Here is a 16,533-nt window from a genome sequence, read left to right as displayed (position 1 = left end):
TATTATGTTATTATCTTCCTAAGTGGGTTGTGCAAACCACTACTCTGAATATTGCTTTTTATAGGGTAGCATGCCCTGGGGATGAGTTTATGGAACCAAAGGGGCAGCAGCCTTAAAAAGTTTGGGAGCCGCTGAATTAAATTAACATGACAAAACTGGGATGATTCTGTTATGACCAATCATCACTGTTGTGATTTTTTCTTATTTCCAACTACACAGAATTGTCATACTGTCCTTTTTGCTTTTGACCCCATACACCTTTCAACTCCGGGTAACACTTCATGCATCTGATGAAATAAACTATAATCCCCAAAATGTGCAATAAGTTGGCTAGGCTTTAAGAAGCCACAAAGCTCTCATTTTGTATTGATTTTTAAGGCACTAGCGATGCCCATAACGATGCGGACAATCTCCCCGCCCCCGCCAATGACACTATTACTGACAATCAATATCAAGTATATAGACAAAACAAAATAAAAAAATCCTTCCAGTAGCTACAGCAGACCAACACGGCTACCTACCTGTAACTAAGTATATAGACAGAAAGAGCTAAGATGTGACTCTCGCTTTCGGCCGTTTGGAGCAAAGAAATGTGAAAGTCCGATTTCAGTCTTCCAAACCCTTTACCTGGGGGAAATCTCCCGTATAGGAGCCTGCCAGTGAGGCTACTCTTAAGCAAAGAGCACGGCCCGGCAGTCCTATGAAATCCCACTGAAACCAGTGCAAACGTGGGACAGGACCGCTCCGCGAGGCGCCTTTTCTTCCCAGCAAAACGGTTCGGGTAAGCGCTACACGACAGGCAGAAATTCAACCGGCGCAGCGTCCCCTCCCTCCCTCGCACCCCCCCCCCAGGAGGGGAGAGACCTTTCTCCGCTGACCCTCTCCGCCACGTGACGCCGCTTTCGAAAGGCTGAGGGTCTCCCCATATGAGCAATAAGATATAACAAATAAAGGGCGCCGGTCCCGCTCGAAGTCGACTGCTGCCCCAGAAAGGAGGTCCCTCGCGGGCGAGGAAGGAACGGGCGTTGAGCAGCCCTGGTCTAGCCAACCCTCGCGCGCGCATGACCAGCTTCCCAAGCCTCGCCACGGCCTCGGAGCACCACTTCCTCGAGCCGGAGGGAGGAAGGGAGGGGGGAGAAGTTCTGCTTAGCCCCGGCCCCGCCCCTCCCTTCCCCTCCGGCTCCGGGCTCCAGGCTCTCTTCGGCTCCGCTGCTGGGCGAGCGCAAAAGTTCGAGCTTCCCCGCCCGCCTGGGCGGCACGAGGGCGCCGGAGGAGACGGGCAGCAATGCGCGCGCGGCCAGTCGGCGCTGAGCTCTGCGCGCGCGGCGCTCCGAGGGAGCCTCGAGGCGACCCGGCGGGAGGGCTGAGGTCGGCGCAGACATGGAGACCACCAAGAGCAGGAGGAGCCCGACCCTGTAAGTGTCCGTAGAGATACCTCGAGCTGCTTCGCTCCTTCTCTCCCCTCAGCGGCCGGCGCGCGTCTCGTCTGAGTCCCGGCTTCCCTCCTTTTGTTTTTTTCCCGACGGGCATCTTCTTCCATCCACACGGTGGGCAGCGGGGAACAAAGACGCTTGGCAAGGCGGGGAAGCCTCGAACTTTTTCAGCTTGGGGACGAGGGGTGCATGGAGTTTAAATCTATCTACCTACCTACCTACCTACCTACCTACCTATGGATGGTGGTGAGTGAGCTGAGGGAAGCATTAAAAAAAAACCACACACTTCAGTTAGAAAAGTAGAAGGAGGACCATCTGGTTTTGTATAAGGTTGCTCCTTTAACCTAGCCAAAAAATGTGCCCCTCTGTTTCTATGTACCCAAATGAGCAGAGCATCAGGAGGCTTAAGTCAAGGGCTCACTTTCGTTTTCACTAATAAATATGGAACCGACAAGTAAGGCTTTAATATAATTCGATCCCGCTCATGATTCTGCAGTGGGTGTCCAGGGGGCTGGTGGTCCAAAGTTTAGGCGTTGACCTTTAGTAAAAGAGTAGCCGACTTTTGCAGGAAAATATTGGGTGGGCAGAGTCAAAGTGCTTCCCTCCCAAAACAGGTATTGACCATGGGCAGCGCATGACAGTGCTTTTCCGTCATGAACAACATTTCAATATGTCAGCGGAACGAACAAGGTGGCACCAATCTGTCCCCCAGTGGTTTCCTTAGTGGGGAGCATGGGGGAAAGAAGTCGTGGAAGTTCCCCCTAGTCTTCAAGTGCAATCCCAGGGCATAGTTGTGAAGTCAGATTTGGCGGGGCAGGGGGAGCAACATTGGCAAGCTGTCTCAGAGCCTGAATCCTTCCCCCAAGGAACACAGGGAGAAATCGCTCCCTGCCACCACACAAATTGTGCAGGGTCCCCAAAACTTCTTACAAATAAATATTGTGAGCTACTGTATTTTTTGCTCTATAAGACGCACCAGACCACAAGACGCACCTAGTTTTTGGAAGAGGAAAACAAGAAAAAAAATATTCTGAATCTCAGAAGCCAGAACAGCAAGAGGGATCGCTGCGCAGTGAAAGCAGCAATCCCTCTTGCTGTTCTGGCTTCTGGGATAGCTGCACAGCCTGCATTCGCTCCATAAGACGCACACACATTTCCCCTTACTTTTTAGGAGGGAAAAAGTGAGTCTTATAGAGCAAAAAATACGGTAATTTTTCTACCACCCTGTTGTTGTTGTTTTAAAAAATGCTTGCTGCTGCTGCTTGCTGCATTCAGAAGCAGATTTGTTGTAGGACCACATAATTTTTGCAAAGGGAATTTGTAGTACAGTAAAATGAATTACAAAAAATATAGACAAACCCTTTCCGAATTACACAGAAGTAAGATACTGGGGACAAACCTCCATCCTTGCATGTTCTTTACCCCTCCCTCTCTTGAGGGTGGATCTACACACCTTGGCTGTGTTCAGGCATAACATTAAACCATAGTTTGGTATTACAAGAATGAACCAAAGCTTCCTACTGCTTCCTTGCAGCTGTTCCAGAAGTGTGAGCCCAAGGCTCCCTGTAGCTCACGTTAGTAATGTTAGTCCACTGTTTAGCATTGTATATTGAGCTTTAGTGGTGTTTCTGCAATTGTCTGTAATATAAATGTGAGACCTGCATTGATGAGAATATAGATTTGATTTCTGTGGTTCTGTCTCACTATTAATATTCTTAACAGGTGGCACACATAGCACTAGAAAGGCTGAAAGGCATAATTTTGTGCTGTGTGGAAATGGTCAGTGCTTTTTTTCAGAGGGTACTCAAGGGTACACAGTACAGACACCTTATTTATTCAAATGTTAAAAGTATGGCACTTACTGTAACAACTTCATGGTGAGTACTGGCACCTTTTTTCCAAAAAAAGAAAAAGCACTGGGTCTAACACCATCTGACCTTTTTGTGAGATGCTAAAAGAGGCTAAGTATTTTTAGGAAGACTGATAGTCATGCTTGCCAGGAGCCTGGTTTCAGATTTGTGGTCACCTGTATGCAGCATGGAAAATCTGACCACTAGCTCATTATGAAGGGCAGAATGAACATTAAGTATGTTTAACAAAACTCTTGCACTTATAAAATGTGTGTTACAGATATGTGCATAGTATTGCTGCTGATGCCCCAGTGTATTACATTGCAGAAATCTGCCTCAATAAAGAGATCACCAATCAGAGCTTTATAGCATGATAATACATTTGACCCTGCTGTTTTCTCCAAAAGGAAGTTCAAAGATGCTAGCACAACAGGCAAACAACATGAAACACCATCTAACAATAAAATGCTACAAGAAACTTGAAACAGACCTTCAGTTCAGTATTTCAGAAAATAACAGTTCAACTAAATATCAGTGCAAAATTCATGAATACAGCAATCTTTGTTTTAGCAAAAAATACACATTTATTTTTTCACTCTAGCAGCCAATATAATAAACGATTCAGATATACCCACCCTAGAACCATCAGAAACCAAGAGAAGAATGAGTCACAACTAATTAATACAATAATAGTACAGGATAAAAAGAGTCACCATATCCCAGAGCTCGCTCTTGTCAAACCTACTCTTCCATAACAGGTTAATTCAGAGGCAGAAAAGGGAAGACTGTCCATACTACTCAAGTCAAACTGACAGACCCTTGTCTCTCCTGTGTTTGTGACTATAAACTCCAGCCTAGGGCATGATTACAAGGCCCCAGTTACACACTTCCTCCAGAATAGTGAGCAGGAAGTCTCAACCACTTGTCAGGCTTGATGTTTCAAGCAGGTCTGTTTGAGTCAGCTGTTCTCTTCAGGTACATTAAAAAGTCAGGGCAGATGACAGTCCCTTACCCCACTGTGCTGGTTGTGGCTTTATAGCTGGAGCATGCTCACGACGACTTATGATACACTTCCTCCAGGGCAGGAACTTTTCAAGATTCATAGCATTCAGTACAATGTAACGGGTATAATTTACTGAAGACAATCCCTTTATTCAGACCTAGTCAATTTTATTTTTTGACCCTGCGCAGTTAATGTCCAGGGACAATTGAAGTGACTTAGGGGTCTACAGTCTGACTGCAATGTACCGTATTTTTCGCTCTATAAGACGCACCAGAGCACAAGACGCACCTAGTTTTTGGAGGAGGAAAACAAGAAAAAAAAATATTCTGAATCTCAGAAGCCAGAACAGCAAGAGGGATCGCTGCGCAGTGAAAGCAGCAATCCATCCTGTTGTTCTGGCTTCTGGGATAGCTGCACAGCCTGCATTCGCTCCATAAGACGCACACACATTTCCCCTTACTTTTTAGGAGGGAAAAAGTGAGTCTTATAGAGCAAAAAATACGGTAATTTCTTTCAGCCTCTTCCCTTTATTGTCAGACAGAGGGAGCTTGTGGTTAGTTTGGGTCCCTGTACTGTGTGATTAAGGGTTTGTTTGTATGTTATGTTTTAGCAGTTCACGGTTAGATGTCGCCTGGTGTTTTTTGTGCAGTGTGATTAATGTACTGCAACAAATATCACAGTGCTGTAAGACATTTTCATATATGCAAAATGTGAGCACTTACAGAGAAACCACAGGGTTTCTCTGAAGGTAATAATGGATGTAGTCGGTGCAGAGATTTCCTACTGATCTTATTTCTGAAGATGTGAGGACAGAAGCTCCATGTGAGGCAGTGTTTGTAGGACAGCATATTCATTCGATTTTTACCTCATCTTTCTCTGCCAGTGGTAACTCAGAGTGGCTAACAGCATCAAAAGAAAACTAAAATTAATGCAAAACTCATTTAAAAAGTGGTTGGGTCTTGCTGGGTTAGTTCTTTTGGCTGTTAGCACTTGACTGATAAACCGTTGGAAAGGGACTGTTGGGGGAACTCCTCCTTCCCCACAAGTGAGCTTATAAAAGCCTCAATAGCTGATGAAGTGGATTGCAATTATATGATGTGAGTAAATATCTGATGAGGCGGGTGGTGGTCCATGAAATCTTATGCCACGAAACATTTTTTAGTCTTTAAGGTGCCATGAGACACTGTGCTTTTCCTGCAACATGGCTACTTCTCTGGAAATCAGTAACTGAGATGGTTCTAAGTTGGATCGTCTCCATTGGCCTGTGAATCAGAAAATGCTTTGCCTAGTTTTTGCTGCCTTTTCCCAGCTGCTGAGGCTGAAATGGGATGGGGAACCTAAACTGGAATTGTCTTTGGACTGCCAACTGGAACTTTGGATGAGTGAAATGTAATTTCCTCCTTCCCACTTTGCCTGGGCGTCATAACATGATGAGAACATGAAGGTGGGCAGCGCTAATGTGCAGCATTGCTCATGGCAGCAAATAACCAATTTAGTGGGGATTTTCAGTGGGAAAATGGTAAAAGGCAAAGGATTAATTCCCACTTTAACCACACTGTGGCCCTGATTGCTTAGGACCCTGTGCAGCTGATTTTGGCTGAAAATAAAAGGGGGGAAATGACAAACCCATGGCAATCCACAGTATTCAAAGATGTGTTTAAAGGAGCATGCAGTTTGACCCCTAGCTAACAAGCTGTAAAAAGTAGCAAATCACCAGTTCTAGATGATATTCATCTGACAGTTCTTTAGGGCAGTGGTTCCCAATTACCTAAATACTGCTGACCCCCTGTTTTTCAAAAGCCAAGGCATGAATCCCCTACTTTTGAAAGTGTTGATATATCTGTGGTAGTGTTTGGTATGTGAATGGTGACACCATACCCTCCAGCGTGTCCCAGTGCAAAACTGGGCTGTGTGTCTTCCGAGCCACACTCCAATGCAAGTCCCGTGACCTGTGCAAGAGCACAGCACCCAGAAACCTGCATTTTGGGGCTCCACAATCTCACGCAAGGCACACATCTGGCCATGATCTTGCACGTTTTTGGCCACTGTGCTCTCACAAAACAGAATGTCCCAGACAGTTGACGGGTATGTGCCATGTACCCTCTGTCCTAACTCTGTCTTAGGCCTCTACAGATATGTATATATTTAAAAACCTAAATGGATGTTCGTCTTGGTAAAGCATTCTTCAAAATGTGGGGTGGCCCTACATTTTTAAAAGTTCAGAAACAAACATCCATTATTATTTTAGAGTGCTTCTCCAAAATGGGAACAGATTTTGCCCCACTCTGCAACAGTGTTCCCAAGTAGTGTGCTTTACATATTTCCCATAGAAGTGAATGGCAGCCATTCATTTGGAGGGAAGGTGAAGGACTGTATCTAAGTTCACTATAGAGCTCAAGGCTGAATTTGGTCATTCTAGGTCATGGCTGGGGCAAGACCCTATCTGAACTCCTGGAGAGCTGTGGACAGTAATGAGCTAGATGGACCAATCTGATGCAGTGCAAAGGCAGCTTCCTGTTCTCTGGATGCATGTGCTACCCTAATGGCCATGCACATTCTACTCCATTTTGAACATAATGAGAACTGTTAAGAATAGGTCCCCTGCCTATTTGCATAGTTTCACCTTGGTTCTCTGGCTATTTCAGAGTACAGTGGTACCTCTAGATACGAACAGGATCCGTTCTGGAGCCCCATTCGCATCTAGAGGTAAACATAACTAGCGACGGCACGTCTGCACACACACGCGTTGCTTTTCGCCGCTTCTGCGCATGCGCGTGACATCATTTTGAGCGCATGCGCAAGCGGCGAAACCCGGAAGTAACGCACACCGTTACTTCCGGGTTGCCGAGGAGCTCAACTCGAATGTGCTCAACTTGAAGCATATTTAACCCGAGGTATGACTGTATGAAAAAAGAAAAGGATCCCATAAATTGTATTTTCTATACAGTGGTACCTCGGGTTACAGATGTTTCAGGTTACAGACTCCGCTAACCCAGAAATAGAAACCCAGAAACCTCAGGTTAAGAACTTTGCTTCAGGATGAGAACAGAAATCATGCAGTGGCGGCGCAGCGGCAGCAGGAGGCCCCATTAGCTAAAGTGGTACTAACTCAGGTTAAGAACAGTTTCAGGTTAAGAACAGACCTGCAGAATGAATTAAGTTCTTAACCCGAGGTACCACTGTATATCATTACTTTTTAAAAATAAAAAACGTAACACAACTATGAAGGAAAAGTACATTGTACCAAAAATGGTATGGGCATTAGCTTAATCAATTTATTAAGATAGCCGTGGATTTTTGCACTGTTTTACTAGGCTATTTAAAGGTTTGTGCAAAGGAGAAGGAGGGTGAATTAATTTTTGTAAACCAGCCTGGGAATGCACTTGTATGATGGTATAAAAATACATAAAATAAATCTTCTTAAAAAATGATAAAGTGTAAGCTGATGCAAAATTACTGATAGCTAAGGAGTCAAAGCAGAAATTGGCATCATCAGTTGAGTCACGAAGGTTTGGGATATAGTTAATTTACAATGCCTTTCTAAGTTTTATGGGGAGATGCATCCGATCCATGTGACAGAACTGATCAAATCTCTATGAAATGTATAAAAAGAATGGGTGTATTCCAAAATAACCTGGAGCACTTGTTTTGAACCCCACAGAATGGAGAGGGGAGGAAGCATCTTGTGGGTACGGAAACTGGAGGGTTGAAGCTGCTGGCAGGAAAAAGGTTCAAGAACTTCCTCACTCTTCCAGATACCCATCTCTCAAAATGCCTTTCTCTTGCTGAGCAACTAGCTTCCAAAGTGGCTGTAGAAGTCTTATGGGTTTCAGGAGCTGCTTGTTTAGTCCTTGCAAAAAGTGGTTGTGGGGGAGGCCAGAGAAGTTCTAGTGTCCAGAACTTAGACGGAGGACCAGAGCTTGTTACTTTATGGATGTTCTCAAGCTGTCTTTTTGTTTGTTTGTTTGTTTGTTTGTTTGTTTGTTTGCAATAGAAATAAGCATGCAGTTTCCCAGAATTCTGAAGTCTTGTATTTACAAAATGTGCCACAGAAGCTGGACATTTATTTGAATTTTTTTCCATATAGTGGGATGTATTTTTTGCTGCCTTGTTTTATTTGGATGTATTGAATTGACGGTGCAAGGTGTGGTTGTTAGTTTGTTTGCTGTTTCTAATGTATGCTTTAAAAAAAGTAATGGATAAAATTGTCTTCACAATAATGAAGAAGTCTGTGTGCTGTGAGAGCCACATGTGGCTCTTAGAATACATGGAGCAATGAGTACATTTGTAGAAGGGAATGTCTTCTACAAAACAGGGAACCTTATTTGATGCATTTTCTAGGTGGGAGGGGAGTGTTTGAATAGCCCGATTCCTGTGAGCTTAATAGTCAAGCGTCTTCTTTTCCAACCTGCTGTAGAGACTGTTGTTAAATTTCTCACTTAAGTGTTGGTGCTCTCACATGTAATTCTTCTATTTTTTCCCCTTTAGGAAAGCTTCACAAGGATGCAGCATTGATCCAAAGGCAGCTGTTGAGCTGGAGGAGATTTGTTGCGCCCATTCAGATCTTGCCAGAACTGCTGAGTTCAACATAACAATGTCTTTGGGTCACTTAGCCAAGGGAGCCAGCCTAGATGACCTTATTGATACTTGTATTCATTCTTTCGGTGAGTTGAGTGATCTGTCTTTAACTATTTTCAGACTGTATCTCTGTAGCATTTTGGGTCCTTCGTTTTGCAGTGTGTTAGATATAATCAGGTGCAAGTACATTCATCACTGCTTTTATACTTGAGTCTCTGCATATGTTGTTATGTGAGTATCGCTCTGTGTGTGTCCAGAATGTTTATCAGTGTTAAGTGCTGTCCTTGCAGAAAGAACAAGTGTGGCAGTTATAATCTTTGTGGAATTATTAAATCCCCTCCCCCTGTCCACACTTCTGAATAAATATTAGACACATGGAAATGCATGTAGACTGTTGCAGAACTCAGTTGAAATGTTAAAATCTGGGTATTGTTTCATGCTATCTTTTGGAAAAACTTGCATCTTAGCTAAATGAATGGTTGCAGGGGGGATACTGTTGTTTAGCACCAAAGGGAAATAATAGCTTTCTTATAAAAGAGAATGATATGAAGTAAAAAAGCTCAGTGGTATAGCTTTTACTTAGCATATGAATTATTCACTCCCCCCTTTTGCTGACAGAATACCTTTGAACAAATTTAGCATCATGCAACTGAATCCTATGGCTTTTACTCAGAAGTAAGTCCTATTGAGTTCAGTGGGGCTTACTCCCAAGTAACTGTACCTAGGATTGCAGTCTTAGATGCTTAAAATTTTACTATTTCTCACCAGCTTCTTTCTTAGCTTTGTTGTCATTTATGTTCATAAAATACACGTGAACAAAAGCCATTAAATGATAAATGTTAGAATTCTGATAAGGTGGTTTTTTTTTGGGGGGGGGGGTTATTTCCAACACTATTGTTTATATTTGTAGTTCTGATGTTTTTTACGCTGTGCTTTGAAGAATTTGTACCAAGCAGTTCATTCATGCCGCATGAATTGGCATAGATTGTGATTTAGTGTTATCAACATACAGTTGAAGGTGTGCATTATTCCAGCTGTAGGTAAATAAAATGTGGTTTTGTCTCTATATGTAGGAGGGAAGGAATAAATGATGCACTGCTTATCAAGTGTAAATGACTGGCCAAGCCATCTGAATTTTTGTTCATATGCATGTGCCATAATACACATTGATAGCTTTCTTTCCAGTAAATGATTTAGAGAAGCTGAATAGGCTTAGCACTTAGCACTCTACCTTCCTGAATCATGCTCCAAACAATGACTAATCCTCTCAGCACTTCTAGAGGAAAGTCATGCACATTATTTAGTTTCGACAAAGCATTTACAAAGCAAAATGCATATTGGGTGAAGAACTCATGCTATGGAACCTACAGTAATCATTTTTTGCACCCTGTTCTTGGTTTCCATAGTATCATATGTAGTTCATTGTAATGCATATGCTTGATTCCTCTGGGTTCCAGAGTTTTGGGGCATGGGGACACATTTGGAAATCTAAAAATCACGAAATTCCCATTTCACAGAAGAAAAACCAGAGATGTTTAGACACCTCCACGCACAACAGGCAAAACACCCACAACCTCCAAAACAAAACAAAACAAAAAACCACAGGCAATTATCCTTCTTCCACAAAACCCCCAGTAAAACCAAGGCAAGCCACACACCTCTGAAAAAAACAATAACAGAAAAAACTTCTGGGAGAACCACCTCCAACCAAAAATCAGGAAAACCTCCCCCAACAGCCAAAGAAATATAGTGGACAGAACAGCCACATGGGACCCAGAGGCAATCTGGGAAAAGGGAGATATGAGGGTGTGGGGGCTGGATGCCTCACTTAGCAGCACAGCATTACCCAAGCGATTAAAAAACACACACACACACTTAAAAAAATAAGAAATGGAAGGTTCAGGGACTCTGTGTTGGGGACCCTAGCTTTATCCACTAAAAACTCATGCTTTCACAGTTACCTAAGCAAATGTACTATTATTCCTATTTTTTAAAAAATAAAATAAATTAGAAGAACTAAACTGTTGGTCCGCAATAACACAGTCTGTTCACCTCTTTCCTGAAAGCGTGTTAAATGTATCAAATGCAAACTATCATTTAGGGTTTTGCCTTAAGGTATGTTCACATTACCACTTACTACATCCGGTGTGCTTCCATCCGCTAATTTTTGAAGCCACATTCGCAAGACATTAGCCACAACCCATAGCAAACCTGTAGCTTATTGATAAATACTGCTGCTCCGTGTATTGTTTCTGAAACCAGCTTCAATGTGTAAGGAAACTGGATGCTGCGTGAACATACCCTTAACAGTTGTTGTGCTGGTGCGGTAGAGCACATAAACACTTAATGCCAGGAATTACAGGGGCAAGGAAACAAGAAGGCCATGTGCATCAGGTGAAGACATCTCCGCCCCTCTCTGATGCAAACAACTCTGTACAAATGCGACTTGAAACTTGTATTTCAAGCTGCTAATTTGAACATGGAAGTAGGTAGGTTATATTAAGTTCACTGTAACTTTTCTCCAAGCAAATATTCTAGCAATTTCAGCCTAAGTTGTATTTCTGTGTATTTAGGTTTGAGTAAAAGTGAATAGAAATGGGCTGTGGAACGGAACTGCTTTAAATATGTTCTAGTAATGCTCTGAGGGAAACAGCAAGCAGGGATTACAAATTATTTGTACTAAGGCTATTAAAACTTGATGCATTTTCATTTCTATTTTCTGTCAGGAGTCTGTGGGTGTCTTGCCTAAATTATAGTCATATGCAGACATAACCTTTCCCAAGGTTCAACTTAGTTTGAGTATTGGGGACTGGACCACAGAAAACAAAAATTTCTTAATTGAAATAACAATTAAGAACACTGTCTGTTCCATAGATAGTGAAAGATTTAATGCTATTTAAAACTGATTTAATGCTATTTTAAGAATGTGCATTGTGTTAAGTCTCTTGAGACTTCCTAGCACTTTTGAAACATCATGAATTGAAGGTGGTACAGCCAGATAAGCAGCTTTAAGGAAGTTTCTTGTTTATTTTTGGAAGGTATAAACATTGCATTGGAGATAGTGACAGGGGAGAAATTAAATCCAGTTTGCATTTGAACATAAACTTTTAAAATCTGCACTTTTTGAAACAACATGCAAACCAAAACACATTTCTTTGAATTTTGCAATTCAGTTCATCAGCCAAGTAATGTGTACAAAGAAAGCACATACTAGGGTAAAGCATATATAAATTCATATATTAGTGAAAACAACATTAAAATACATTATATTTGGGGACATTGCTTTGCAAAAATGTGCATATTTGGAGCAATTGCATGCAATTATTAAGGAAAATTTTTGGATAAATTTGCACTGAAATGTTGTTGGATTTTCATGAGGACTTAAAAAAAAAGTTGCAAGCCTATGTGGAAATGTGGAGAACTGGGGGAAAAAAAGATAAACTGAAATTGACATATTCACCCAACCCTAGTTGGAGATCAGCAGAAGTGAAGGGAATAACGATTCTGCTCTCCTGCCTCAAATAGAAGAAGTGATACGTCTTAAGTTAATAAAAGCAGTAGTCAGTGTAGTTGCTCTGTTGGTGTCAGTAACTTGCAATTATTGCAGTTAAGACCCTTAACTCTTAAAATATACAAAGGTTTTGATTTCAAAAATCTGTAATTGCATTTCATTTTCTAATATAAATCTTTGTTGATTTTCCACAAATTATAAACATAACAATATTTCATTTTGTTGAAGTATAAAAAGGTTTGAATTGTGGTCGGGAAGGCAAATGCTTAGGATTTCCTGTTGAAATACAAACTCATTGTCGTTTAGACCAAAACTTGGCCGCCTTATAGATCCAAACCCTATAAGGTAGATAGCTATTGCTTTGTGGAAATCTTGTCTTGGCACTTAGAATGAGTCCTGAGCTTACGCTTCCTGACAGTAATTCTGTCTAGGGTTGTTGTTTTTTTGTCAGGGGCAGAATTCTTGGACTCCCCCCCCCCCCAGTATTGCATTTGCTGTCCAAATCTGAAAATAGTACAAATGTGATTTGTGAAGACGATTGTATTAAATTGTAACTATTGTGTTGGGATTGAGCTGGGAGACTAACATGTAGATCATGATGAAAACACTGGAATCTCAGATTTTCATTTTAAATAGAGAAATTGCTTGTCTCTCATAACATAAAAACTAAAAAACAGGAGGTTACTGTTACATGTTTTTAAATGGCTCAGTAATGAGGTTTGCTTCTCTTAGCAGGGCATTGTCCTTTGGGTCTCCATGGCAATACCTATTTGGCATTGCTGCTCTGCAGTTTTTGTAGCTAGGGAAAGGTTGCTGGGTATTTCAGCAACACCCATGTAATTGAAGTAGAGCAAGGACTTGGCAGAAGGCAAACCAGCTATGCTCCCTACAAGGTTAACCTTAGTTAATGTGGCAGGTGGTAGAAGGGACTGGATGTCTTTGTGTAAGGTGGGTCATGGACGACAAAGACACCTGTGTGTGAATATACCACAGACAGGTGCCTTTGTCATCCAAAGTACCGTACAATTGCCTCTCTAGCTAGTTTCTTGTTTCTAATGTATTTAAATAATTTGTTATTGTTGGGCATAGTGTTTTCAGTAATGTGCTCCTTGAATTCTTTTGTTTGCGTTCCTTATTGTCTGCTTGCACTGCTTTTGCCAAAGGTTGCATTTCTTTTTGTTCTCATTTGGACAAGACATACATTTTCTGAAGGAAGCTGCCTTGTCCCTAATAGCTTCCTTGACTCTAGTCATTAGCCATGCTGGCATTCTTTTGGTCTTGTTGGCACCTTTCCTAATCTGTGTTATTGTTGTAATTTTGAATAACCAACAAGCATTCTGGAGAGATTTGATTTCCCCTTTCAACTTCCTTTTTACCAATCCCACATTTTTTAGAAGTGCGTTCATGTTGAATTTTCTTAACAGTTGTCTCTACTTGTATGTATGTTGAATTTTGGGGAGGTGACTATAGTGCTAGCAATCAGTTCAGCAATGTTACATGTTGTACCAGGTCCTTAGCACCACTTAAGATTAAGCCCAGCACAACCTTTTTTGTTGTGGCTGGGCCATGCATGTACCCAGTCTGTATGAGGATAATTGAAGTCACTCATTACTACATCATTTTGCCCTGTGAATACCTGTGGAGTTCATCCTACATCTCAAGATGAGCATTTTGGCCAGGCAATTGGCAGTACATTCCCAGTACTAAATTACTCATGGGACCCATTAGTGCCATCCCCAATGATTCTGTGTAGGTGTATTCCCTTTTTGAGATTGTTGAACTCTGTGCCCTCTTTGATGTAAAAAAAGACAGCACATCCAGTGTGCTCCATCCCTGACCTTTCAGTAGAGTTGGATTCAGAGATACCTTATCATTAATGTCCATTCCACAAAGTTTCCATTGTGCACACTATATTTGATCTGAGCTTTAAAACCAACCACTCCAGCTTGCCCACTTTTTCTCAGAGGCTTCTAGCATATAAGCATCTGTACACAGTATCTCTTTCCAAATGTCCCGGGCATCGGTGTTCTACCTTACGCCACTTTAGCCTCTTTGAATTGCTGTCATTATTTTTGTTAAAATAATTTGTATACCGCCTTTCATTTCAGGAAGAAATACTAAGGCAGTTTGCATCCTCCTGCACACTCATTGCCTAGTTGTACCCTTCTCACATGTGGAAAAGCATAAAAACATGTGGGAAAACATCCCTGAGAGATGATTGATCCCATACTGAATAATCCCCATCTCCTCACATCAGCTTTCCCTTAACAAACAATTTATAAGCTTGCTCTGCCACCTCCCCACCCCCACCCCCTATTTTAAATGCCAACAGTGAGGTCCTGTCCCATTTCTACAGGCCCTGCTTTCCTTGGTGTCTAATAACTCCAAACCCAACCTCCCAATGCCACCTTCTTATCCACGCATTGAGACTTCTCACCCTTGCCTGCCTAGATGGCCCCACTCATGTAAAGGTTAGCATTTCAAGGAAATTATCTTGAACCTATCAACGCTATCTTTCTACCTGAATTTTGCTTCCAGGACTGCATGTCTACATTTCCCCGTGTCACTCGAGCCAATGTGCACCATGACCACAGGACTTCTCCTCAGTCCTGTCTTCTAGGATAGCTAGATGATATGCAACACCTGCAACCTTTACACCAACGAAGCAAGTCACTATCTGGTTTGTAGGCCTGTCATAAACTCCTTGGCATGGGAGGACATCTGTTCTCCGCTCTCTCCCCAATAGGTTCCTTCTAAGGCATCATTTTCTTCTTCCTTAGAGTGATGCCCTTTCCCCCGAAGACTCTCATTTTCTATTACAGCACAGGAACTGTCATCCTGGGAGTGGTGACACCTCTGCCATGCCCCTGAACACTTGGTCTACCAACTGGTCTGAATTTCTCCAGGCCAGCCAAACATGTTCCCTGAGGGTCAAGAGCTGATTGCACCAAGCACAGGGCACATAAATGTACCTGTGACATTCTGCACACAGAATGCTGGAAAGCCCCCCCCCACACACCTCTGCTGGTTCTCTACCTGCATGTTTTTTGTAGGTTTCTGGAGTTACTTTATTTGGATGCTTGAGATTTGTTAGGTCAAAGAGAGAAGGGGCAGACTAGACTCCTCAGCCTGTTGCCAAACTGACAACTCTCTGACTCACTTGTTCCCTTGACACTTTGTGACTGGGGTCAAGAGACTTCATCAGCAAGGGTTCCCCTCTTAAATTCAGAATCACTGTCTCTTGCTGCATTTAGATTTTCAAGATATATTCATAACTGGCAGGTCTCTTTAAAACGGTACTGCATGTTTCAACCATCATTCCTCTGCTAAAAAAAAGTAATTTTGAATTCTTGACCTAGGCCTTTATTTTGTGGGTAGAACTGCAGGGTTTCTCGTCAGGCTGGGTCTATACTTGCTCCCCATGATTTTAGAGACTTGAAATATGGTATCAGCATGGTTTATTTTTCACTTCAAAATGCATCTTAAATAATTTAATATATTTTAAAAAAAACAAAACAAAACAAAAAACCCCAGTCTTTGGTCTTTTATCTTTAAGGATAAACAAGACCATTATACTTTTTGTCATAGTACTTCAGATTACCTAATAAACTGCTATACTTTTAACTATTCCACATGGAAATACAGGAATATAATTAATTAAATGTACTTGCAAGAGTGAAAATGTATCAGTTTCCCAATAAACAGCTGCAATTTAATTTCATTCATACAGACCCTTAACAAATTGCAAAAATGAGTCAACGTAGTTTGTGTTATATAACTTTGGACTTAATATAGGAACAAATTATTTACCTTTTGCTTCTTTTATCTTTCAATAGATATCATATCTGTCTTCTAAATGTGTACGTATATTAAAGCATCTTTGCCCTGAACTGTACATCTTGGATTTTATTCCTCCCAAATGTTCGCATGTTAAGATTTACTGTTTTGTATTAAAATGAGATTAATCTTTGTGCCATTAACTCATCCTAGTGTAATTGTGGCATAAAAGCTTTTATGTTGCTTGGCAACTGAAATGAAGTTAATAGGGAAGTAATCACATTACAGGAACAGAAGACTTGTTTAGAACCCTTTAGAATGCTAATTTGCTAACTAGAGCTGATTGTGTTTAACTAATGTAAAACAGCTATCTATAAATAT

General features: G+C 41.7%; 1 protein-coding gene across 2 annotated transcripts in view; it reads left to right on the top strand.

Moving 5' to 3' along the window:
* Positions 1–1,005: 1,005 nt before the first annotated feature.
* The window catches only part of RASGRP1 (RAS guanyl releasing protein 1), a 43,704-nt gene continuing 28,176 nt past the window's right edge, over positions 1,006–16,533 (top strand). For both annotated transcript variants that reach the window (XR_013841593.1, XM_079986887.1), the window contains exons 1-2: positions 1,006–1,415; positions 8,775–8,950. Coding sequence is in view for 1 of the 2 variants with exons in the window: in XM_079986887.1 (XP_079843013.1) it covers positions 1,381–1,415; positions 8,775–8,950 (211 nt within the window). In the remaining variant the exon portion in view is untranslated. The remainder of the gene's footprint in view (positions 1,416–8,774; positions 8,951–16,533) is intronic.

This window comes from Podarcis cretensis (genome assembly GCF_951804945.1).
Source record: "Podarcis cretensis genome assembly, chromosome: 1".
NCBI lineage: Eukaryota > Metazoa > Chordata > Lepidosauria > Squamata > Lacertidae > Podarcis > Podarcis cretensis.
This window is presented reverse-complemented; position numbering and strand designations above follow the sequence as displayed.